The 26,801-nt window shown below is 47.4% G+C and overlaps 1 protein-coding gene across 3 annotated transcripts in view; it reads right to left on the minus strand.

Annotated features, from left to right (window-relative positions):
- LOC140404443 (solute carrier family 25 member 44-like) overlaps positions 1 to 26,801 on the minus strand; it is a 63,959-nt gene that overhangs the window by 13,836 nt on the left and 23,322 nt on the right. For 2 of the 3 annotated variants that reach the window (XM_072492988.1, XM_072492986.1), the window contains one exon: positions 21,009 to 23,006. The exons of the other annotated variant lie outside the window; for it this stretch is intronic. In XM_072492988.1, the coding sequence (XP_072349089.1) occupies positions 22,935 to 23,006 (72 nt within the window). In that variant the 3' untranslated portion in view covers positions 21,009 to 22,934. Of the gene's footprint in view, positions 1 to 21,008; positions 23,007 to 26,801 lie in introns of those variants that run through there. 3 annotated transcript variants of the gene reach the window in all.

A 26,801-nucleotide genomic window follows, 5' to 3' on the forward strand; every position in this document is an offset into this window, starting at 1 on the left:
ATGTGGCGGATCCAGTGGAGGGGATGGTGGAGGTCATGCAGACTCTAAGGGAGTTTGGGGATTTTTCGGGCTATAAGCTCAATGTAGGGAAGAGTGAGCTTTTTGTAGTACAGGCAGGGGACCAAGAAAGGGGGATAGGCGAGCTACCGCTGAGGAGGGCGGAGGGGAGCTTTCGGTACCTGGGGATCCAGATAGCCAGGAGTTGGGGGGCCCTACATAAACTGAATCTGACGAGTTTGGTGGAGCAAATGGAGGAGGACTTCAAAAGATGGGACATGTTACCGCTCTCGCTAGCGGGTAGAGTGCAGTCGGTCAAAATGGTGGTCCTTCCGAGGTTTCTTTTGTGTTTCAGTGCCTTCCCATCGTGATCACCAAGGCCTTTTTTAAGAGAGTAGGCAGGAGTATTATGGGGTTTGTGTGGGCGAATAGGACCCCGAGGGTAAGGAGAGGGTTTCTGGAACGCAGCAGGGACGAAGCGGTTGGCGCTGCTGAACCTAGGGAGCTACTACTGGGCAGCAAATGTGGCAATGATCCGTAAGTGGGTGATGGAGGGAGAAGGTGCGGCATGGAAGAGGTTGGAGATGGCATCCTGTAAAGGAACGAGCTTGGGGGCGCTGGTGACGGCACCGCCGCCGCTCTCACCGTCAAAGTATACCACGAGCCCGGTGGTGGCGGCAACACTAAAGATCTGGGGCCAGTGGAGACGACACAGGGGTGCAATGGGAGCCTCGGTGTGGTCCCCGATCAGGGGTAATCACCGGTTTGTCCCGGGGAGGGTGGACGGGGGGTTTCAGAGCTGGCATCGGGCGGGGATTAGAAGAATGGGGGACCTGTTCATTGATGGGACGTTTGCGAGCCTAGGGGCACTAGAGGAGAAGTTTGAGATACCCCCGGGAAATGCTTTTAGATACATGCAGGTGAGGGCGTTTGTGAGGCGGCAGGAGAGGGAATTCCCGTTGCTCCCGGCACAGGAAATTCAAGACAGGGTGATCTCGGGTGTATGGGTTGGGGAGGGCAAGGTGTCGGCAATATACCAGGAGATGAAAGAAGAGGGGGAGGCGCTGGTGGAGGAGCTGAAGGGTAAATGGGAGGAGGAGCTGGGGGAGGAGATTGAGGAGGAGTTATGGGCTGATGCCCTAGGGAGGGTTAATTCCTCCTCCTCGTGTGCCAGGCTCAGCCTGATACAATTTAAGGTGGTTCACAGAGCGCACTTGACGGGGGCGAGGTTGAGTAGGTTTTTTGGGGTAGAGGACAGATGTGGAAGGTGCTCAGGGAGTCCGGCGAACCATGTCCATGTGTTTTGGTCATGCCCGGCACTGGAGGGGTTCTGGAGAGGAGTGGCGGGAACAATAGCTCAGGTGGGGAAAGTCCGGGTCAAGCAATATTTGGAGTAGTGGACGAGCCGGGAGTGCAGGAGGCGAAAAAGGCCGGCATTCTGGCCTTTGCGTCCCCAGTAGCCCGGCGAAGGATCTTACTAATGTGGAAGGAGGCAAAGCCCCCCAGCGTGGAGGCCTGGATAAATGACATGGCTGGGTTCATTAAGCTGGAGAGGATAAAGTTTGCCTTGAGAGGGTCTGCGCAGGGGTTCTACAGGCGGTGGCAACCGTTCCTAGACTATCTCGCGGAGCGTTAGAGGAAGGTCGGTCAGCAGCAGCAACCCAGGGGGGGTGGTGGGGGGGGGGGGGGGGGGGGGGGGGGGATGTCCTGTGAGGGAGGGGGGGGAGGGGGAAGGGGAGTTTGCCTAGGGGGTGTTTGAGCAAGAGAACACATGAAGGATTTGGGAAACTGGCATGTACGGGAGGGAGCCAGTGTACAAAGCTATGTAACATATTGTTTTATAATCCTTGCTATGTTTGTTTTCTTTCTATTTTGTTACAAGTGGGGGGTTTATTGTTTGTAAGGGTGAAAAATTGTGTTAAAAAACTTTAATAAACATATCTTATTAAAAAAAAGAGAATGTGCAAACTCCACACGGACTGTGACCCAGAGCCGGGATCGAACCTGGGTCCTCGGCGCTGTGAGGCAGCAGTGCTAACCACTGCGCAGCCGTGCTGCCCCACCTTCAGCTCATTATTGAGGATTTTTTTTAAAGATGCATGCTTTAATTTTCTGGAGCTGTTGCATTTACCTTATAGACGTTGCCGAGACAGAAACCTGTTATATTATCGATACCTAGCCCACAATAATATTATCAATACATTTCCCTCGGTTCTGTTATCGCTATAAGAGCAGCACGGTGGCGCAGTGGGTTAGCACTGCAGCCTCACGGCGCCGAGGTCCCAGGTTCGATCCTGGCTTTGGGTCACTGTCCGTGTGGAGTTTGCACATTCTCCCCGTGTTTGCGTGGGTTTCACCCCACAACCCAAAAATGTGCAGGGTAGATGGATTGGCCACGCTAAATTGCCCCTTAATTGGAAAAAATGAATTGGGTACTCTAAATTTTAAAAAAAAAATGTTTAAATGTTATCGATATATAACCCACTCTAATCATAGAATTTACAGTGCAGAAGGAGGCCATTCGGCCCATCGAGTCTGCACCGGCCCTTGCAAAGTGCATCCTTCTTAAGCCCACATCTCCACCCTATCCCCGTAACCCAGCTAACGTTTTTGGACACCAGGGGCAATTTAGCGTGGCCAATCCACCTAACCTGCACATCTTTGGACTGTGGGAGGAAACCGGAGTACCCGGAGGAAACCCACGCAGACACGGGGAGAAAGTGCAGACTCCGCACAGACAGTGACCCAAGCCGGGAATCGAACCTGGGACCCTGGAGCTGTGAAGCAACCGTGCTAACCACTGTGTTACCGTGCCGCCCCAAATAATATTTTAAACCTATTGACACAGAATCCAATGCGATAACTGTACAGTTGAAACATGTTTTAAATAGGTTCAATCCAGAATATTATCATATGAACATTTTGTGCATTTATGTCTGTCTCCTCTCTTAATGGTCTTAATCTGTTGATGTTACTTTGATTACATCCTCAGTTAGAACAGTCACACAGGCTAATACAGCACAGCAGAATTTTCAAATGGGAATCCTTTGAGCAGCCTGTTTTGTATCAGGGCCTTTTTGCATCTCCCCACCAGCCATGGAGTAAATGCGGGGGGGGGGGGGGGGGGGGGGGGGGCGTTGGAAACAATGGTGCTCTGAACTGTTGGAGTTGCCGAGGAGTGAGGAAATTAGTGTCATTCGGATCTCAGTATCTTCTAGTGACTGGTTCAGAGAAGCACTTGAAACCTGGACACAGCTGGTTCAATTATTCACCTCACAATGGGGGAACTTACCAAGTCTGTCCTGTCCATCAGAAACAGGGCAAATCCAATCCAAGCCACTTTCTGACTCGCCAATCTACTTTCGATTATCGGCAAAGTGATGGAGGATGTCGTCAACAGCACTATCTAGTGGCACTTAGACAGGAATAACTTGCTCACTGAGGTTCGGCTTGGGTTCTGCCAGGGCCTACTCACCTGATTGCAGCCTTGATTCATTGACAAAAGCGCTGAACTCAATAGTTGAAGCGAGAGTGACTGACCTTGACTTGAAGTCCGAATTCGACCGAGTGCAGTATCGAGGAGCCCTAGCTAAACTGGAGTCAATGGAAATCAGGGGGGAATCTCTCCGCTGGTTTGTGGCACTAAGGAAGATGGTTGTGGTTGTTGGCGGTCAGCCATCTCAGTCCCAGGACATTGTGGTGTTCTTTGTGTTGCGAAATTCAGGATGGTTGGGCGTAGTGTTCACAAAGACCACAAAATAACTTGAACTTAATCATTTGTTAACACTACTTAATTGGATTCAACACTTACTCCTATTATAATAATCTTTATTAGTGTCACAAGTAGGCTTACATTAACACTGCAATGAAGTTACTGTGAAAATCCCCTAGTTGCCACATTCCGGCGCCTGTTCGGGTACACTGAGGGAGAATTCCCTGCTGTTGGGACGTAAGTTACTAATGCTGATGTATTAAAGTGTCCTGCCCCTACCCAAGAGCATTCCACCACCACCTGTACCCCAGCTGGTCATTCTTGCCTTACACCTCCTAGAGACCTGGCCAGTGTCTGCAGGCCACATCTGCAGTTGGACCCAAAGAGACCCTATCCTTTTAAAGGTCAAACGAATGATACAGTCCGCCTGGCATTGTGAGAAGTCTGAACAGCTGAGGCCCTACTTCACTCGTCAAGACGAGTTGACATGTGAAAATGGTGTCATTAAGTGGGGATCATGGGTGGTCATCCTGTCTCAGGCCTCCTTCAAGAGCTACACAGGCCCACCCAGGGCAGGCAAGGATGAAGATGTTGGTGCATGGTTACGTCGGAGGCCAGACACAGACAAAACCATCAAAGAACTAGTACAACAGTGCCACCCTTGCCAAATGCAGCAATCTTTACCACCTTCTGGCACTCTTCAACCCTGGGAATGGCCAAGTCTCCATGGACCACACTGATTATAAGCGCCCATTCCTGGGCAAGGTGTTTTCAGTGCTGTAGATGCCACTCGAAGTGGCTATCAGTCCAGGAGCTAGGGACCACTACCTCAACCCTTCATTCAACTAAGGGGGCCACAAGAGTTGAGCTGCTCACGGGCCGTCGATTAAGAACCCAATTGGATCTTGTATTTCCAAATTTGGCGGGAAGGGTGGAGGCACGTCAGGCCTCCCAGAGTCAGCGGTCAGAACAGAGGGGACAGGTCGTCATGGGTGGGAGACACAGTTTTGGTTCGAGATCTCGCAGCAGGTTCGCTTTGGTTGGCAGGACAGGTTGTGGCTCAGTCAAGGCCGATTCCTTAGGTCATCGATGTTAACGGGAAGGCCATCAAAAAGCACGTCAGCCACCTGAGGAGTCGAGTGGTGGTGACTCCCAACTCCAGTGAGCATCATGGATGCTCCTGTAACTCGGTCTAGCCAAGGGGAGCCAGGGTTTTCTGTTTGACTAGCTGTGTCTGTCGAGGGCAGTGAGGCCAGTTCACCTGCATCAAAGTGGTCTCTCCTGAGGTGGCATCGACTGTGGACTACCCGATCGTCCAAAATAATGCCAAGCCTGTGGCTGGGTTGTGGAGGTCCGGGTACACCCGGAGGTGGCCGGACCAATTGACTTTTTGATGGACTCCCTTTCAATGGTTGTCCCGTTAACCATAGTGTCTTTTGTATATAGTTTTGGGGTAACATGTTAAGGGACTTATGAGGGGAGCATTGTGGCAGCGTTCCTCTTTAAGGGGGCAGGTTTCACGGACTATGTGACCGGTTCAGAGCCAATCGCACAGGGGTACACAAGTCCCGGCCAATGGGGAGTTTGTGCGGGGTCCTGGGAGCAAGATGCCGGTCAGTGTGGACCAGGAATCGGAAGTGGAAAGACCTGTTGTGTAGTGTTCTGTGCCTGTCATTAAACTGCCTTTGTCTTCCATCAATAAACCCCTCTATTTATTACTGGAAGCCTCCAGGATTTGTCTCCAGCCACCACAGAGTCCAAATCAGGATGATGTGTGGTGAAGAGGAATCGGGAGGTGATGGTGTTTCCCACACGGAAGTTGCACTTGTCTTTCTAGGTAGTCGATGCTGCGGCATAAAAAACAGAAACTTATGGAAATACTCAGCTGATCAAGGACCATCTGTAGAGAGAGAAACAGAGTTAATGTGAGGTAACAGGTCTGAAATGTTAACTCTACTCCTCTCGCCTGTCAAGAAAACGAAGAAATTGTAATATTCTTCTGTTGGTAATGTCATTGCCATATTTCTTATGTACTGGAAGGCAAACTGTTAGCAGTTTGCGAGAATGGAAATTGGGGTAAGAGACAGGGTGGTTGTGAGAATCTAAGCCAACAATAAGAAGAGCTTTTGATGAATCAAGAGTGACTTCAAACAAAGTGTTACTGTCATGAAAGAAATGGGTGTTTATCAAATAGCTGCAGTGATGTCAGAGTGTGGGTGGAGCTGAGCTGTCTGTCTTTCACTTTCGTTTTTGAGCAGGCAGCTACTGGGTGTTTTAAATTTTGTTTTGAGAGCTGGACAGCTGCAGGAAAAGCAAGCAGCTGTATAAGGATCTCTCTGCAATCTAAAGACTGTCTCCAGATCATTTGGGTGATTTTAAAGTGATAACTGCTCTCAGTAGATGATTTAAACCTGATCTCGGTGGTAAAAAGGATCTTTTGTCTTATGGATGTTGCAAGGAAAGATTAAGGTTTACTTATAGAATGTTGTCTCTGTGGGGATGATTGGTGTTGACAGTTGTTAAGATGTTTACTGTGGGTTTATAAAGTGTTAACTGGTTTCATAAATAAATATTGTTTTAATTTAAAAGTACTTTAATTCTCTGTTGCACCTCACCTGTAAAGTAGGCCCGTGTGCTCCCCCATAACCACAATCTAGTAAAAGTTGTGGGTCAGGTGAACTCCATGATACACTTTGGGGTTCTCTAAACCCTGGCCGACAACATTTACAAAGGGCAATAACAGGAGTAGATTTGAATGGGTGGTTTTGGTCTAAAGGAGATTGTATACAAGTTGTTAAAAAAATGTACAAGGAAGTAAAGTAAAGATGGGGTAAGTTTACTTTTTTCATTCCTAAGAGATAAAGTAAAGAAATACATTTAAGCAATTCTGGGAGATAAGCATTTCTAAAGAGATTGGGGTGAGACAATGGAGAGATCAAAGGGAAAGAACACATTTAAGGAAATACTGAAGCCCATGTGAGAGAGTTGTAGCTGGTTTAGATTTCCCAGCAGACAGCAGGAATAACTATCCACAACTCCCAGAAACCATTGTGAATAAAGGCAGGTCTGAAGAACCAGCTGCTATCAATCTCAGAGGACTCCCCAAGAGAAAACAAAAGTAAACATTAGTTGGATTGTACAGTTTTAAAAATCTATAAGAGGTTGCTGAAAAGAAAGGGGGATCTTTTAGTAAGATCTATTGGAACAGTGTTAAAGTATTGGTTACCTTGTGAAACCATTTTTGCATTTAAGTCTAATTCTATTTTATTTTTTCTTTATTTCTCAATGAAAATTTACTTTGGTATAAACCATCACATATAAAAAGGTTGGGGGACATCACTTCCGGATTTCAGAACCACTCCTCATACTATACAAATTGAAAAAATGTTTTGGCAGCTGCTTCAAGTTTCCTTTCTGAGATTTGGGCAGCTTGGGATCAGCTGTGGATAATACTTCACAGATTCTGCCAGACCTAGAACATAGAATTTACAGTGCAGAAGGAGGCCATTCGGCCCATTCAGTCTGCACCGGCCCTTGGAAAGAACACCCTACTTAACCCCACACTTCCACTCTATCCTGTAACTCCACCTAATCTTTTTTCTTTGGACACTAAGGGCAATTTAGCACGGCCAATCCACCTAACCTGCACATCTTTGGACTGTGGGAGGAAACCGGAGCACCCGGAGGAAAGCCACTCAGACATGGGGAGAATCTGCAGACTCCGCACAGACGGTGACCCAGCGGGAATCGAATCTGGCACCCTGGAGCTGTGAAGCAACTGTGCTAACCACTGTGCTACCGTGCTGCCCATCTGCTATGTATTTCCAGAATTCTCTGGTTTTATTTCAGATTTCCAGCATCCTCTGTATTTTGCTTTTTTCAGATGAATTTTTGTAGATTATTACGTATTCATTTGCGGAATTTGGGCATTGCTGACTGGGGCTAGGCCAGCATTCATTGCCCATCCCTAACTGCCCGCCATATCAGAGGGCATTTGAGAGTCAGCCACATTGCTAAGGATCTGGAGTCACATGTAGGCCAGACCAGGTAAGATTTTCTTCTCTAAAGGAAGGACATTAGTGTACCAAGTGGGATTTTTACAGCAGTCGACAATGATGATCATAGCATCCCTATGGTGCAGAAAGAGGCTCCTCTGAAAGAGCACTCTACCAAGCCCACTTACCAGAAATCCCACCCATCCATGTTTTTGGAGTGCATGTCCACAGGTCTCTGAAGGTGGCAGGACAGATGGATAGTAATGAAAACATATAGAATGCCTTCCTTCATTGCACAAGTATGGAAAGCAATGACAGAGTTGTATTAAATGCTGCTTAAGCCACATCTGGAATTTTGTGTACAATTCTGGTCACCACATTACAGGAAGGACATATTTGCTCGGGAGATAGTCCGGAGGATGTTTGCAAGAATGAAAATGAAATGAAATGAAAATCGCTTATTGTCACAAGTAGGCTTCAAATGAAGTTACTGTGAAAAGCCCCTAGTCGCCACATTCCGGCGCCTGTTCGGGGAGGCTGGTACGGGAATTGAACCGTGCTGGTCTGCTTTAAAAGCCAGCGATTTAGCCCAGTGTGCTAAACCAGCCCCTTGTTGCCAGGGCTGGAAAATTGCAGCCATGAGGAGAGATTGAGTAGTTTAGGGTTGTTCACCTTAGAACAGAGGAAGCTAGTGCGGCCTGTGGCGCAGTGGTTAGCACTGGGACTACGGCGCTGAGGACCCGGGTTCGAATCCCAGCCCTGGTTCACTGTCCGTGTGGAGTTTGCACATTCACCCTGTGTTCGCAACCCCCACAACCCAAAGATGTGCTGGTTAGGTGGATTGGCCACGCTAAATTGCCCCTTAATTGGACCAAAAATAATTGGATACTCTAAATTTAAAAAAATGAACAGTGGAAGCTGAGGGTGACTGGATTGAGGTGTACAAAACTCTGAGGGGCCTGGACAATAGTAAACAGAGAAAATTTGTTTCCCCTAATGGAGTGGTCAATTGCCGAAGGCACATATTTATAATAATCTTTATTGGCGTCACAAGTAGGCTTATATTAACACTGCACTGAAGTTACTGTGAAAATCCCCAAGTCGTAACATTGCGGCTCCTGTTCGGGTACACTGAGAGAGAATTCAGAATGTCCAATTCACCTAATAAGCACGTCTTCTGGGATTTGTGGGAGGAAGTCGGAGCACCCGGAGACAACCCACGCAGACACGGGGAAGACGTCACAGGCAGTGACCCAAGCCGGGAATCGAACCTGGAAATCTGGAGTTTTGAAGCAACAGTGCTAATCACTGTGCTACGGATATTAGGAAAACCCTTTTCACCCAGCGGGTTGTGAGCATCTGGATGGGCCGAATGGCCTCCTTCCACCCCGTAACTTTTGAGAGTTTGGGGCAGTAACAGATCCTCGTCTGTGTTTTCAGATGAACCCAGTTTCTTGACGCGAAATAGGATTGAACCTAATTGGAGTTTATCAATGTTAGAACTTGCGTAAAACAAGGGAAGCAATTATTCAAACTCTGCCATCCCTTGTAAACGATTTGTGGATTTCGTTTTGCATCATTTGCCCTCAGGGAGATGGTTTGACCCTGCAGAGCGCTGGCCTCAGCTACAGATTCCTCTACTTTTGACCCCAATACACAACAAGTGAATAAGCTGTTCCTGAGTGGTTTTGAACAATCAGTCTAAGGAGATTGTCTGATATTAGCGCAATGGCCTGTTAATTTAATGATGAACTCATCCATGGTTACAGTGATTTAATAAACACTTTTGAATGAACAATGCAGATCTTTCAGCTCGCTGAAGCAAGCTTTGCCGAGAGGAGGCTTCATCGCAGCTAACAGAGCCGAGTTGAGCTGAGGGGAGAAAATTAAGGTACCACTTTTAGATTGAATATAGAGATGGGGGTAAAATTGTGGAACCCTGGCCACCAAAATTCTGTTAGGGGCCAATAGGGAGCTTTCAACACTGAGCTCAACAGCTTATTTCATTGAATGGCATGAAAGTGATCTGGGGCAAGGTTGGATAAATGGCGTTGTGATAAATATCAACTGGGATCTGGTTGAATGATGTTCGGGCAGCACGGTAGCACAAGTGGATAGCACTGTGGCTTTACAGCGCCAGGGTCCCAGGTTCGATTCCCCGCTGGGTCACTGTCTGTGCGGAGTCTGTACGTTCTCCCCGCTGTGAAGCAGCAGTGCTATCCAGTGTGCTACCATGCACTGCTGCCCACGGCGCTGAGGACCTGGGTTCGATCCCGGCCCCGGGTCACTATCCGTGTGGAGTTTGCACATTCTCCCCGTGTCTGCATGGGTTTCACCCCCACATCCCAAAGCTGTGCACGGTAGGTGGATTAGCCACACTAAATTGCCCCTTAATTGGAAAGAAAATTGGTAAATAATCTAAGAAGGCAGACTGGGCGGGGGGATACACTTTTTTTTTAAATGAGGAGCTTCCTTTGAGACAGTGATGAATCATTTCCCAGAATGTTCGAATGAATCATTCATTCTCTTCTCGGTCGAGTCAAGCTCCAAGGAATATTCACATGCTCGAGATGCTGGGAGCAGTGCTGCCGATGCGATATCTCAGCTTGTGGGGCCAGCTTTGTGAAAGAGGCTCTGCCCTGCCAAATAAAAGATCTAATATTCTCTGAACAAACCATTCATAGACACTCGATTTGAAATCGCCATTTTTTGTTGTTGTGGTGATGGTCAGCATCTACCATAACCCCTGGCTGAACTTTTTATGCTCGAGTTGCCATTGGTTTGAATCATTGAGTGAATTGTCACAACAAGTAACAATTCCGAAAAGCTAAACTGTGTGAAAAGTAGACATGACATGGTCTCATCATCTAGCCATGCAGAACCCTTTTAATTTCATTGTCTTGTGTTCGAGCTTTTTGAACTCCCTCATTAACTTTACTGGTAAGGAATGGCAACGTATGGGTCTGTCAGCACCACTCTCGTCATTCGCCCTATTGACATGGCTCGGTGGCAAAATTGGGTCACAGTCCTTCTGAAGGCATGGAAACAATCTCACTTGTCCTTACAGATATATTCATGAAAGAAAAATGAAGCACTTGCATTCATCTAGAGCTTTCAAGACGTCCAGAAGTGCTAATTGCAGCCCATGAGGTACTTTGTAAGTGTTGGGGGCTCAATTGGCTGGACGGCTGGTTTGCGATGCAGACCGAGGCCAGCAGCGTGGGTTCAATTCCCCGTACAGGCTGAGGTTATTCGTGAAGACCCCGCCTTCTCAATCTTGCCCCTTGCCTGAGGTGTGGTGATCCTCAGGTTAAATCACCACCAGTCAGCTCTCCCCCCCTCAAAGGGGAAAGCAGCCTCTGGTCATCTGGGACTTTACTTTAATGTAGGAAATGGCACAATGGTTAGCACCGCTGCCTCACAGCGCCAGGGACCCGGGTTCAATTCCCGTCTCGGGTGACTGTCTGTGCGGAGTCTGCACGTTCTCCCCGTGGCTGCGTGGGTTTCCTCCGGGTGCTCCGGTTTCCTTCCACAGTCCAAAGATGTGCAGGTTAGGTGGATTGGCCAATTGTCCAAGGTTGCGCGGGTTAGGTGAGGTTACAGGTTGCAGGGATAAGGTGGGGTTAGGGTTTTCTTTCGATGAGTTGGTGCAAACTCAATGGGCCGAATGGTCTCCCTCTGCACTGTAGGTATTCTATGATGCAATGAACAGCAAATTTGTGCATAGCAAGCTCCCACATGATAGGCTTGGGAGATAGGTATCGGGGGTGACTCCCTTGCTCGTCTTCAAAATAGTGTCAAGGCATCTTTGACATCCCAACGAGAGAGTAGACAGAGCCTTCATTTAGCATCTCATCCAGAAAGTGGAACTGCCAACAGTGCAGCACCCTCTCGGTAGTGCATTGGAGGACACCTCAAACACACACTCTTCTGACTCAGCAGAAAGAGCGGGTCCAGCGGAGATTCACACGGATGATCCCAGGAATGGTAGGCCTAACATACGATGAACGTCTGAGGATCCTGGGATTATATTCATTGGAGTTTAGGAGGTTGAGGGGAGATCTAATAGAAACTTACAAGATAATGAATGGCTTAGATAGGGTGGATGTAGGGAAGTTGTTTCCATTAGCAGGGGAGACTAGGACCCGGGGGCACAGCCTTAGAATAAAAGGGAGTCACTTTAGAACAGAGATGAGGAGAAATTTCTTCAGCCAGAGAGTGGTGGGTCTGTGGAATTCATTGCCACAGAGGGTGGTGGAGGCCGGGACGTTGAGTGTCTTTAAGACAGAAGTTGATAAATTCTTGATTTCTCGAGGAATTAAAGGCTATGGAGAGAGAGCGGGTAAATGGAGTTGAAATCAGCCATGATTGAATGGTGGAGTGGACTCGATGGGCCGAATGGCCTTACTTCCGCTCCTATGTCTTATGGTCTAAAGAGCAACAGTCACCGAACGACAGCTCCCAACTCCATGGCCCCTGGTAGTAATAAACATACAGTATCCTGGCTTTATTAGGGGCATAGAGTACAACAGCAAGGAGGTTACGCTGAACTTATACAAGACTTTAGTTCGATCTCAGCTGGAATATTGTGCACAGTTCTGGGCACCACACTGTAGGGAGGATGTGAGATTGGAGAGAGTGGAGAAGAGTCCAAAGATGAGAAACTTCTGTTATGTAGATAGATTGGAAAGGTTGGGATGGTTCCCCTTGGAGAGAGGAAGGCCAAGAGGAGATTTGATAGAGATGTTCAAAATCGTGAGGGGCCTGGACAGAGTAGAAAGGGAGAGACTGTTCCCCCTTGTAAAAGGATTGAAAACGGAGAGGGCACAGATTTAAAATGATTTGCAAACAAAGTAAATGCGATGTGAGAAAAAACCTTTCTGCACGAGTGGTTGGGGTCTGGAACGCACGGCCTGGAAGTGTGGAGGCAGGGTCAATCGAGGCATTCAAGAGGGCGTTAGATGATTACTGCAATAGAAACAATGTTCAGGGGACTGGCACTAACTCATCATACTCGTTTGGAGAGCCGGTGCAGACCTGATGGGCCGAATGGTCTTTTCCTGCGGCGTAACAATTCAGTGATCACACGGAATCTGAAGGTACGACTGAACAGAAGAATGGAAACGAAATTGAAGATGAATTGGGAGGCCATCTCCTCAGAGGCTAGGAAGTTTGTGGAAACTATACACTCAGCAGACCACTGAATCTGTCATGATATGCAGACATGCAGATAATGAACACAGAGAACAGGACATGACCAATGAGCAGGCAGGACACTCAGGGGTGGTATCTCACTATAAAAGGCACTCACACTCCGCCTCTTTCCACTGATGAACATCTACAGAGTGAGTCAGGGTGTATGTACAGTATCACACCTCCAGCACGTGGCTAAGAGCTAGTCTGGTTCAGTCAGACCGAGTAACCACACTTAGGTTAGCAGAGAGTCGAACTCATAGAGAACTGTGCTAACTGTGCGATTGGTTCAATAAACCTGATTGAACTAACTTCAAGGTCTGGAGTATCTTTTGGTCAAAGCTGCATCCAGTTGCAGCCTGTGTTATCCCAGAGTACATATCACATCAGAATCTACCTGGCCATCTCTTAGCCCCGCGATCTGTCAACAAAGAACAAAGAACAAAGAAATGTACAGCACAGGAACAGGCCCTTCGGCCCTCCAAGCCCGTGCCGACCATACTGCCCGACTAAACTACAATCTTCTACACTTCCTGGGTCCGTATCCTTCTATTCCCATCCTATTCATATATTTGTCAAGATGCCCCTTAAATGTCCCTATTGTCACTGCTTCCACTACCTCCTCCGGTAGCGAGTTCCAGGTACCCACTACCCTCTGCGTAAAAAACTTGCCTCGTACATCTACTCTAAACCTTGCCCCTCTCACCTTAAACCTATGCCCCCTAGTAATTGACCCCTCTACCCTTGGGAAAAGCCTCTGACTATCCACTCTGTCTATGCCCCTCATAATTTTGTATACCTCTATCAGGTCGCCCCTCAACCTCCTTCGTTCCAGTGAGAACAAACCGAGTTTATTCAACCGCTCCTCATAGCTTATGCCCTCCATACCAGGCAACATTCTGGTAAATCTCTTCTGCACCCTCTCTAAAGCCTCCACATCCTTCTGGTAGTGTGGCGACCAGAATTGAACACTATACTCCAAGTGTGGCCTAACTAAGGTTCTATACAGCTGCAACATGACTTGCCATTTCTTATACTCGATGTCCTTTAGGAGATTTTATTTTTCACATTGCTGGCTATTTTATCGACTCCACATTTGAGCTCAGCAATAATGATATCTGACCATTTTCTAACACTGGTCACAAGAATACGTGAGTGCGGCACAAGTGAATTTCCCCCAGAATCAGTTACCACGGAAACAGAGTAGATTTGACCGGATATTGTGCATTCCAGGCAGTTCCTGCTGATAGATGGTATGATTTTTGATCAGAAAGAGCCTTGTGTTTGGTTAGAAGTAAATGGCAAATTGAGGAACGCTGCTGTATTTTAACCATGGTCAGTAATTATTTTCACAGTGGGTTGACTCAGGCATGGTACAGCAATAATATTGGAACAAACATCAGATTTATAGATTTAGACTGTGACAAAAATATTGTAAAACTTTTGGATGATTTAGAAGATTGTGGATTCAATGTGGATTGTGAATACGTGAGTGCGGCGCACAGTTCCTCAGGTGAATGAGCCTGAGGAAGGAGCAGCGCTCCGAAAGCTAGTGACATCGAAACAAACCTGTTGGACTTTAACCTGGTGTTGTAAGACTTTGTACTGTGCTCACCCCAGTCCAACGCCGGCATCTCCACATCATGGCTACCATCGACACCATTAAAAAAAACAGACAAGATGGGGAATTTTTTTTTTTAATGAGAGTGCGGTAGGGGCGGATTCAATTGTAGCTTTGGAAAAGGGCAATTGGATAATTCTCTGAAGAGAAATGATTTGTGTTCAACAGGGAAAGGGAGGGACCGGCTGAGTTGCTCTTGCAGACAGCAAGTATGGATAGGATAGGCTCAATGGGCCACCTTGTGTGCTGTAACCATTCTCTGGTGGCAAAAATAAAGAGGAACATCATTTGGACTGATTTCCTGAACAGCGTACAGGACAGCAGGAGTGAAAGGATGATTTCAGAAGCTGTACAAATATGCTCTGGGGTTGGTCCTTAACAATCTCTGGCTCATTAAGGGAGATGGCGATGAGCCTGGGCCATTGCTGAGAGTTTAAATAGGAGGCCAAGACTGTGTCGAACATCTGCCAGTCTGATTCGGGCTCATTAGCTGTCCAGTTATTGATGCCCCAGTTGAATCCTCTTCCTCCGCGCTGCCCTGCATAAGGGCCCAACATAACCTACAATAAAAGCCCTCAACAATACTGCTTCTCCTTTTTGAAATGCTCAACTCATCACCCTCTAGAGGATAATGTACCTATTAACTCTCCTTGTCGATAAGACGGACTGAGGGGGAAGTTTCTCAAAGCTCCATTTACCGTGAGATCGGGCCAAATGAGGCTTCCTATCTCTGACATGTTTTTAATGACCTTGATCCTATTCGCATTTGAGCAGCGCTTCTCAGCAGGAGTGGGGGAGGGGTGGGGGTGGGGGGTGGCTGTTGCCGAAACGATTGTGCCTGCCGCTTATGTGACCCGGGTCGAATGTCACTTCATTTCAATCACCATCAGCTCAGTTGGCAGTCGCAGCTAAACCCCCCCCCGGACCAAGTCTGCTTCTCATTGGATCAGAGAAAGTAAATTAGATTTGACAGACGCAAGCCGGATTTCTGCAAATTGTCACCAGCCAGGGGTGTGGGCCTGGCTGAGTGGAGGAGCCCACCTTGCAAGCATGGGAACCGCTTCTGTGCTCCTGGTTGAGGGGGAAGTCGAGAAAACCACAGCTTCTTAACACTGCGAGGCAGCCGGCCGCCGGTGCTCAGGATTGAATCGAGATGCATTCACCACCATTTTCAACAAGGGCTGCAACACGAGGACAGGAAGAAGCAGTTCCACTCCTGGAACTTGCTTCATTGTTTAATTGGAACATGGCTGCCCTGTATCCACCATCCATAACGGCAGACATGTGGTGCAGTGGTACTGTCGGTGGATTAGTAATCGCAGGGTAACGCTCTGGGGAACTGGGTTCGAATCCTGTCACGGAAGATTCGGATTCAATTAAAATCTGGAATTAAAAGTCCAATGACGACCATTGCTGAATTTTGTGAAAGCCCATCTGGTTCACGAATGCCCTTTAGGGAAGGAAATCTGCCGACCTTACCCGGTCTGGCCTACTTGTGACTCCAGACCCACAGCAACGTCCTTGACTCTTCAAATACCCTCTGATGTGGCCCAACAAGCCACTCAGTTCAAGGACAATTAGGGATGGGCAATAAATACTGGCCCAGGCAGCAATGCCCACATCCCCTGAATGAATGATTCCCCCCCCTATGTCTGAATAGCCTTACCTGCCCATCTTAACACATGGACTTGACAAAGTGGATGTGGCGAGGATGTTTCCCCACATGAACGAGGGGACGCAGTGTCAGAATAAGGACTCTCCCATTTAGTGCTGAGGTGAGGAGGAATTTCTTCTCTCTGAGGGGTGTTGACTTTTGGAGTTTTTTTTTTTTTACAGAGGGGGTAATGGAAGCCGGATCATTGACTATATCTGAGGCCTAGTTAGACAGACCTTTCATCTACAAGGGAGTCAATCAAGGGTTGGGGGGGGGGGGGGGGAGAGAGGGGGAGAGAGAGAGAGAGAGAGAGAGGGCTGCTCCTGGGCGGGATTCTCCGTCCATTCACGGTGGGATTCTCCAATCCCACTGCAGTGAGAGATCTGGCCGAGCGCCAAATTCTCTGCCCTCGCCCGCAGAGTGGCACATCCTCCTGCGAGACCTGGGATCCAACTCATTTACTGCCCCCTTTTGCCACTGTCCACCCCCCTCCTCCCCGCTTTAGACGGCTTGACAAAGGGATCGGAGAGATTCCTGCTTCCATGTTTGAACTGAGAATCGTCCCAGTACGCTATATTATTTGTTTCTTGTTTCCATTTATCCTTTCAACGGATGATTAGGCCAGCATTTATTACCCATCCTAACTGGCTTGAGAAGGTGGTGGTGAGCTGCCTGTGGAGTAGGTACACCCACAGTGCTGTTGGGGAGGGTGAGGAAATTGTTAAGAAAGCGGGCCGGGAGGAGAATGGAAGACACTGAGGAAACTCCATGGCTATTCCAAACCACTCCCCCCCCCGAGGCCACCATTTCCCAATGTCACAGAGATTGTCCGCTATTTTATGCTTTTGCTTCAGATTCCAGCATCTGCAGTAAGTTGCTTTTAATTCCTAAAGCGGCCTCCCCCCAGCTAAGAGGCAGGATTTCACCGCCTTGTAAAACACGCATGCCTGCAACACTATCTTGATAAAGGTGGCAACGAGCTCTTCACAGCCGGGAGGAGAGCGTTGCTCGAGTTGAAGGGAGCAGTGGCATTTCTGAGACATGCCAGGGTTAGACTGCCATCTGCTGTTGTATTTGAAGCACGTAGCTGCAATGGGAAAACACTTCCAGAATCCTAAATCCAATTTCTCCGGCATTCCTAAATTCTGGCTGAGCAAGTGTCAACATGTGTACAGATTATTCTCAACATAAAGATCATAAAGATAGGGGCTGTTTAGCACAGGGCTAAATCGCTGGCTTTGAAAGCAGACCAAGGCAGGCCAGCAGCACGGTTCGATTCCCGTAACAGCCTCCCCGAACAGGCGCCGGAATGTGGCGACTAGGGGCTTTTCACAGTAATTTCATTTGAAGCCTACTTGTGACAATAAGTGATTTTCATTTCTTTTCAAATGTAACAACTTTGCACCTCAACGTCACCCTGGAATGTGTTCGAATCTCAGATACACCAAAAAATACCTATTAGCAGGAACGCCACAATAAACATTAACTCCTGCGACATGCCTGGCAGATTATAATAATAATAATCTTTATTAGTGTCACATATAGGCTTTTATTAACACTGCAATGAAGTTACTGTGAAAATCCCCTAGTTGTGCCACATTCCGGCACCTGTTCGGGTACACTGAGGGAGAATTCAGAATGTCCAATTCACCTAACAACACGTCTTTCGGGACTTGTGGGAGGAAACCGGAGGAATCCCACGCAGACACGGAGAGAAGGTGCAGACTTCGCACTGTTGCTAACTTCGGTTGGCTCTTAATTCGTTGCCCGTTGGGTCTTTATTTAATTTGCTCTTTTTCTATAACCTTTGCTCTAGAGTCGCTCGGTATCTTTATGATACCGCCACGAGGTTCAAGTTCAAGTACTGATCAATAACTCAACACACCAATTAGTAAGATTCAAATCAAAACACATGTATTATACACAGCAAATCACTACTCATGCATAAAACTCTACTTACTAGACTATCTCTATCACTAAAAGGCCTATACTTAGCTTTGGAACTGGCCCACCAGGTCAGGGGAACAAATGGCCTTTCGTTCGATTCTGAGTTTGCAGGATTCAAAAGCTGGTATGGACAGGTAGCTAGGAGCGCCTATCTCGTAGCATGCATTGACTGGAGACTTACTTGGTTGATGCGGCAGCTAGGCAGTTCACTGTCAAGGGTCGGTTCATGCTGCTGAGTGACCCTGCCAAGAAGACTGATTTGAACTTGGGGGCTTTACTTTATAGTCCCCAGGGGCTTCGCGCCATTCGGGGCGGACCCCGTATCTGGTTCCAAGTGATTGGACTGCGTTCCGATCACTTGGATCGATTTCTCCATTACTGGAGTTGTTCCCTGATCGCTGGGCGGTCCCCGAGTGTCCGTTGGCCTTCCTTTGTCTTGGCTCCTGCTGGCGCCAAGGAGTCTGGCTTGGCCTTATTCACCTTACATGTTTCAATTATTCCCGGGGATCGCTCATTAGTATGCAGATGGCTGTGAGTTTCAGTGCTGTCTGGGCTTTTGCAAGTTCTAATACACAGGAGATTTTGCACTTTCTAGTTTTTGCCTGTGTTGGCTGAATTTCCCTGTAGTCTTTGCGGATCTCCATTTTAAGTCGGGAAGTGGCCAACCCAGGTTGCTACAGCACAGAGAGTGACCCAAGCCGGGAATCGAACCCGGGTCCCTGGCGTTGTGAAGCAATGTGCTAACCGCTGTGCTACTTTGCCTTGCCGCCCCTGAAAACCACTTCAATAGTCAGGGTTAATGCACTTTTAAACATGAATCTGTCCTCTATTGTTAATTTTAAAACAGATGAAAAGATTTTTGTGGCCAAAGGTATTATGCTACCTGGGGCAAGTGCAGATATGTGGAGTTAAATCACAATCAGCCTTGACCTCAGTGATTGGCACAGAAGGTTTGAGGGGCTGAATTGCCTCTGCCTTTTCCTGATTTGATTAAAAAAGTCAACTTTGATGAACTGGACACTTGATGGAAACTTCATTTTCAACGGGCTTCTCGCACACTGCCTGGTAAAAGTAGCAGGACAACCACACTGACGCTGAGGAAGAGGACCAGCCTTATCTCCCGTCCCATCAGGCATAGGCCATGGCTGCTGCTGGCACAACAACCCCCAGAGACCCAGGAACGTGCAGTGATGCAGAAAAAATGTGTTCTTGCTGTGAGTGCTGTCTGTGGCCGCACCCATGCCCCTTGTTCATGCCTTTGATCACACTCACATTAGTGCAGATCGAGGAAACACACAATTGTGCAAGCTGCACAATAGCAGGCTGGCCTGGAGCTGCAAAGGTTGGAGTCGGGATGAGGCCCTTAATTGACCATTAAGGGCAGGCCAAAGGCTAGGAATCCTGCGACTCCCCAGAGCCTGTCCACCATCTACAAGGCACAAGTCAGGACAAAGCAGCCCCGCTTGATTGGTACCCCATCCATAATCATTCACTCCCTCCACCAGTGACACAGTAGGAGCAGTGTGTACCATATACAAGGTGCACCATGTCTGTTGAGGCAGCACTTTCCAAACCCACAATCTCTACCATCTAGAAGGACATGGGTGACAGACACATGGGAACATCGCCACATGGAAGATCCTCAAGTCATTCACCATCCTGACTTGGAAACATATCAGCCACTCCTTCCCGTCAAATCCCTGGAACTCCCTCCCTATCAGCACTGTGGGTGTAGCTACACCACATGGGCTGCAGCGTTTCAACACCACCGTCTCGAGGATAATTAGGGATGAGGAATAAATGCTGGCCTAGCTACTTACACCCATATTCTGTGAATGAACAAAAGTGGAGGCAGAGCGGGAAATCAACCATAGACTTTCCTGCCCAGACCTTTCTTCCAGTGGAAGCAGGAGGCATCTGGTATCGATCCTGAAGGCAACCCACCCAATTTTCAGGCCCTCCCATTTCTTTCCTCACCTCTGATGGGAGAAGATTCCAGCCACCATGTCCAGATGACCAAAACACGGTGGTTAGCTCTGTTGTTTCACAGCACTTGGGACCCGGGTTCGATTCCTGGCTTGGGTCGCTGTCTGTATGTCCTCCCCGTGTCTGAGTGGGTTTTTTCCCACAAGTCCCGAAAGACGTACGTGTTGGGTGAATTGGACATTCTGAATTTTCCCTCAGTGTACCCAAACAGACGCCGCAGTGTGGCGATTAGATTTTCAGTAACTTCATTGCAATGTTATTGTAAGCCTACTTGTGACACTAATAAAGATTATTATTAATGGTGAACTGAGAGATGGTCCACTGTTTGCTGCTGTTACTTTCCTTGCTACATATTAGGCAGAGAGCATTCATGGTTCATGGAGCAGGGATGAAACTTAATTAAATCTCACCAAAGCATCTGAAACGAGTGTCTCACAATATGAAAGAAGGAGCAGCAGAGATTGTTCAACTTGGGGAAAAATTAACAGCTAATGGTAGGTACTTGGGCCTGGAGTGTGTGGGGGGGGGGGGGAGAAGAGGGGTGCAGGGCAGGAATGGGCTGATACAACTCTGCCTAGCTACAGGGGTTCAACGCCTTTAATGTGTACGTTCATCTTAACCGAGCTCCCCAGTGGGGAATAAGTGCAGTGGCGCATTCCATGACAGTGAGAGTAATTTGTGGTGATGGTGGGGGAAATGTACAACCAGTGCTCTGCTGGCTCTATGAGGTTACTGCCCTTTGAGTCAGATTACGATTTTCCTCAGTTTCAACGAAGCTGCCCCTGCCCTTTGCAGGATGCAGAATGACAAATTCACCGAGACATCTTCTCATTGGAACGAAGCACGAGACAGCTGGGCGAACGTTAAAACGATTCAGGAATGGTCACACAATCAGTCACAAAAGACACAGACGCTTATCTTTAATACATCAAACACTGAACCAGCATTCAGTTGAACAATAACAACCTGCACAGCGACATTGTGCACTGCCTGGGAGGGGAACAAATCCAGCAGCAGTCAGCAATTTCCTCACCGGATTGAAACCAGTGAATAAACACTGCTCAGGTGCAACCTGCAACCAAGTGTGTGCAGTGATCTTAACCACCAGACATTTGCACCTACGATGCTCTGTGCAGCAGGTATACAATATCTCACTGGGAAAGGATCCGTCGGTGGTTTAAAAACTTGTACAGCACTATGTTGGAGGTTTTGATCAAATCCATGATTAGAAAGATTGGTCAGTGAGCACTTTCCTTTTGGAAACCGCGAGGTACTAATTCAGTAGCAGGTACGTCAAGCATGTTCAGTGAAATTCCTGCAGCAATTGCTGACATATTGAGTCTCACCTGCAACGCCACTTTACTAAAAGTGTCACATCAACATTAAATGGACAGATCTGTAAGACATGCAGTGGGAAGTTACATAGAACATACAGTGCAGAAGGAGGCCATTCGGCCCATCGAGTCTGCATCGACCCACTTAAGTCCTCACTTCCACCCTATCCCCGTAACCCAATAACCTCTCCTAACCTTTTTTGGACACTAAGGGCAATTGATCATGGTCAATCCACCTAACCTGCACGTCTTTGGACTGTGGGAGGACACCCACGCAGACACGGGAATAACGTGCATACTCCACATAGACAGTGACCCAGCAGGGAATCGAACCTGGGACCTTGGCGCTGTGAAGCCACAGTGCTAGCCACGTGTGCTACCGTGCTGTAGGAGGAGGGTGTAAAGCTGAGAGAAGTTGAGATAATGCCATGCACTGGAGCTCATCCTAATTTACCTTCCTCAATTGACTTGATCCTCGTGGTTCGCTTATTTAACTTACAGGTGGTGCCCTTTTGCTGCAATCTACATGGCAGAATGTAACCCATATAAATCTAATTTAAAATCCTGTAACTGTTTTAAAGAGATGGGAGAGTTGCTCTGTCTGTCCCTTCCTGGGATTGTTCTCCACTGGTAGCTCATTTGAGTCCAATTGAAATGAAATGAAAATCGCTTATTGTCACAAGTAGGCTTCAAATGAAGTTACTGTGAAAAGCCCCTGGTCGCCACATTCCAGCGCCTGGTTGCAATTTGCAAAAATAGGACAAATCAGAGCTAGGGGACCACATGTCCATCAGGCTGACATCCATCATTGGGAAGATGTTTGAAGGGCTGAAGAGATGATTGAAAAGAGAAAGGGCCGTTTTAGAGATACGTAGCGCAGCTTCTGGAAACGAAGGTTGCGGCCAACAAACTTGCTCGAGTTTAAACAGACGTTACTAGTTAGTGGATGAAGTTAATCAGGTTACCTACCTTTCAGAAAGCCTGAAAAGGTACCTCACTCTGGAACTCCCTCCCCCAACAGCGCTGAGGGTGTACCTACACCACGTGGACTCAAGAAGGGCAGCTCACCACCACTTTCTCAAGGGCAATCGGGGACGGGCTTAAACGCTGGCCCAGCCAGCGAAGCCCACATCCTGGAAATTAATTTTAAAAAGTTACTTTGCAAGATTGAATCTACTGGATCAATGGAACTAGAACATCCAAAAAGTTGGAATCTAGTCAGGTGGATCAGCCTGAAGGCTAGTTATTAGTACTGTGCCCCAGAAACCGATCCTAAGCCTCTTATTAATGAAAGTAGTGGTGGCGATGCTGGCAATTCAGATTGTACGTGAATCAGTAGTCAGGAAACTAAACTAGATTTTGAATCTCGCTTTATTTAAGACACAGCCCACACAGGGTAGGCCCCTTGTGGCGAACGATAAAAGATGGTGATGACCCTCGCTGGCAGTTCACTTTTAGAATTGGCATACAAGTTGCCTCAGTTTTTGGAGGGTTTTTAATTCGAGGCTTCAAAGGTCGACTTATACGTCGGCATCTGTGGCACATTTCCGTTTAATGTTGGTGGATTCTGTATGATAGAACAGTGTTCAGTAAATGATTGAACTGTGATTACATCAGAACGAACAGGTTCCAACACATACTGATCATCCCGTTTCAAGATTAACTGACTTTGTGATAATGGCACAGTGGTTAGCACTGCTGCATCACAGCACTAGGGACCTGGGTTCGATTCCGGCTTCGGGTGACCCACTGAGCGGAGTTTGCATGTTCTCCCTGTGTCTGTGTGGGTTTCCTCCGGGTGCTATCGTTTCCCCCCCATAGTCCAAAGATGTAAAGGTTAGGTGGATTAGCTACGCTAAATTGTCCCTTAGTGTCCAAAAAGGTTAGGTAGGTTTAGAGGGATAGGGCGGGGGTGTGGGCCTGGGTAGGGAGCTCTTTCTGAGAAGGTCGGTGCAGACCTGATGAGTCAATGGCCTCCTGCTGCATAGTAGTGATTGTATGATTCTATGGAACTGTCTCAGTCTAACTGGGTGGGTTCATGAAAGCTGAACAGGTTGCTGTTTGACCACATCGAGAGTACTGTGCCCAGTTTTGGTGCCCATAGATAATGGACGATAAGGCTCTTGAAAAAGGTTCAGACAAGAGCTTGAGTATGATTTCTGGTTCAAAGAGCCTATGTTATTCAGATAGGCTTGCAGAGTTGGGTCTTTTTAAACTTTAGAGCAGTATAGACTTAAGAGGCAACCCGGTAGCGATCTATAAAATAATGAAAGAACTGAAATGCAGATCATTAAGCTTGCCAGATCGGGAAGGACCAGGGGAGCATGCAGATAAACTACACCATAGTGGGAATAGGCTGGATGCAAGACCATGGCTTCTTTTCCCAGAGTTGTGTTACCAGCTTTATTATTGACCCTTGGATAGCTTGCCTCTCCCGGAATGACATGGCAGTGGAGTTGGGCGTTAGAGGGGGTTGGGCTTTAGGGAGAGTGGGCGTTAGGCAGTGTCTGGTTACAGTGCTCCGGACACCGTGAGCGTGGGACAGGCTCGACAGGCCAGCTGCACCTTGCCTGCTCACTATTATCATATATCCTGTGCACTGCTTGAACATTGTTGATTATATGTTCACTTGCCTACATTTCTAATGGGAACTGCCTGTGCAAACATGCCACTTATACCCTCCCACTGTGGCCGTGGCGGCAATTACAAAAGCAAATTGCATTTATATAGCACTTCAATGTTGTTACGCCAGCCCAAGGGGTTTTACAACAGGGAAGGTAAATCAGAAATTTAACATTGAGCCACAGATGTTATTAGGACTGGTGACCAAACGTTTGGTCTAAGAGGCAAGTTTTAAGAAATATCTTAAGGTTGAGGGAGGTTATTCCAGAGTTTAGGTCCCAGCCAACAATTGGGGAGCAAAGAAATTGGGAATGAGCAAGAAGTCAGAACAGGAGTAATGCAGATATCTCAGAGGGTTGTGGGACTAGAGGTTACTGAGATGCGGAGGAGGTGAGGTCATGGAGGGATCCAAACATATTTGTCAAATTTGGAGTCTTCTATCTTCTAATCTCCACCCAGGAAGTTATAGTAAACCATTACAAATCACTGGCTAGGCCTCAGCCAGTGATTGTCTCCAGATTCGGGCACCTCACTTGAAGGAAGGAATCCAAGTCCTGGAAAGATGCAGAGATTTACTGGAATGAGGAGCCTCATTGCATGGAACTGTGCCAAAAGGTTGGAACACTGCCAATGTGGTACCCTAGTTCAAAAAGGGAAGGGGGCAAAATGCCTCTTATTGCTATTCACTGCTTCCTTAGTTAGGAGGACTTCCTCTAGTTGGAGGGCAGTAACCAGTGGAGTGCCACAGGGATCAGTGCTGAGACCACAGCTCTTCACAGTATATATTAATGATTTGGAGAAAGAAACAGTGTACTGTGGCCAAATTTGCAGATGATGCAAAAGTGGGAGAGAAGGCAGAGTGTCAGGATATAAATAGTTTACAGATAGACAGATTAAGTGAGTGGGCAGAAATTGGCAAATGGATTCAATGTGGGAAAATATGAGATTGTTCATTTTGGAAGAAAGAATAAGAAGGCGTATTATTATTTAAATGGAGAGAGTGCAGAAAGATGGCGATCCTTGTTCATGAAACCCAGAAAGCTAGCGTACGGGAGTAGGACGCAAGAGGGAAGGCAAATTAAATTCTAGCTTTTATTTCAAGGGGGCTGGAGTATAAAAGTAAAGCGGTGTTGCTGGAACTGTACAAGGTACCAGTGAGGCCACATTTAGAATACTGTGAATACGGTTTTGGTCCCCTTATTTAAGGAAGGCTATATTGGGCGAGATCTACCGGCCACGGGCATGGCGCAACGCAACCAGTAGTGCCGGGTAATCCCTCTTCCGGGATCTAGCCGGCTCACCACACCTCAAGAGATCTAAAATGATCTTGCGAGATGTCACGATGTAAATTCTGCCCATTGTGGGCAGGATCAACTTTTGGCAAATCTGCAGATTAGAGTGAGACAGCTATCTCACTATAAAATGCACTCCCACAATCTAGCCAAGGCGTGGGATCTAGCCCCCTTGCCTTGGAGATCTCAGGCAAGTGCAGTTCAGTGCTGGTCCCCACAAACAGGCACTCGTGGGGGTCTCCCAGGGAATCGGAGGCCCCCCAATTGCTTGTCCTCTGGGCAGGGTGGCACCCTGATAAATAGTTGAAGTGGAAGTATTTGTAAAGTAAAGTCGCCATTGTCCCAGATGACCACAGACTGCTTTCCCTATTGAGGGGGGAGAGCTGACCCTTGGTGATTTAACCTGAGGGTCACCCCACCTCGGGCAAGGTTGAGAAGGCGGGTCCTTCATGAATAACCTCAGCCGGTACGGGTATTGAATCCGTGCTGTTAGTCTCGTTCTGCATCATGAACCAGCCAACTGAGCTAAACCAGTTGTAGGGCTAAGGGGAGAAAGTGAGGGTGATGAGAGTGAGAATCATTAGATAGCTCTTTCAAAGTCCTGGCATAGACACAAGGGCTGAATGGCCTCCTAGTGTGCTGTATGATTCGTTGAGGAGGAGGAGAAATTGGGAAATGATAGGGCCAGTTCCTGTTATCAATATGAATGGCGGAGATAAAGACAAGGATGTATTACTTTAAAATTGGGACTGAATTACACCTGAACAGCCTGGGCTACCAGTATCCCCGTGTCTGCGTGGGTTTCCTCCGGGTGCTCCGGCGTCCTTCCACAAATCCCGAAAGATGTGCTTGTTAGGTGAATTGGACATTCTCTCTCTGTGTACCCGGAGTATGGCGACTAGGGGCTTTTCACAGTAACTTCACTGCGGTGTTAATGTAAGCCTACTTGTGACACTAATAAACCTTATTATTATTATCCTTGCTTCAACCGAGACGTTAGGTCTCATGCATTTGCTGCGTTTTATTATCACAAATTCTTTGGTAAACATGTTGCATTTTCTGTATTTAAAGGCGAAGCCTGATAGGTACATGTGGGCGAAAGAATAGGTTATGTTGATAGGGTGAGATGAAGTAGGTAGAGTGGGAGGAGGCTCGTGTGGAATGTAAACACTTGTATAGACCAGGTGGGCAGAATTACGTGTTTCTGTGCTGCAAATTCTATGTAATTTTCACCGTTGGAACGAGAATATAATTATCCTGTCACAGGTACTTCCTATTATAAATAGAATTTATAACGAGAATAAAAGCAAGATCAAAGTGGCTCACTTTAAAATGGGACTGAATTACAGCTATGTGTTCTAGTCCAATGACCCCTGTCCTTTGATCCTGTGTCACCTGCAGACTATACCTGGTGTAAAGTCAACGAGAAATATTGAAGTTTAATATTT

The sequence above is a fragment of the Scyliorhinus torazame genome, chromosome 30, assembly GCF_047496885.1.
Source record: "Scyliorhinus torazame isolate Kashiwa2021f chromosome 30, sScyTor2.1, whole genome shotgun sequence".
NCBI classification, from domain to species: domain Eukaryota; kingdom Metazoa; phylum Chordata; class Chondrichthyes; order Carcharhiniformes; family Scyliorhinidae; genus Scyliorhinus; species Scyliorhinus torazame.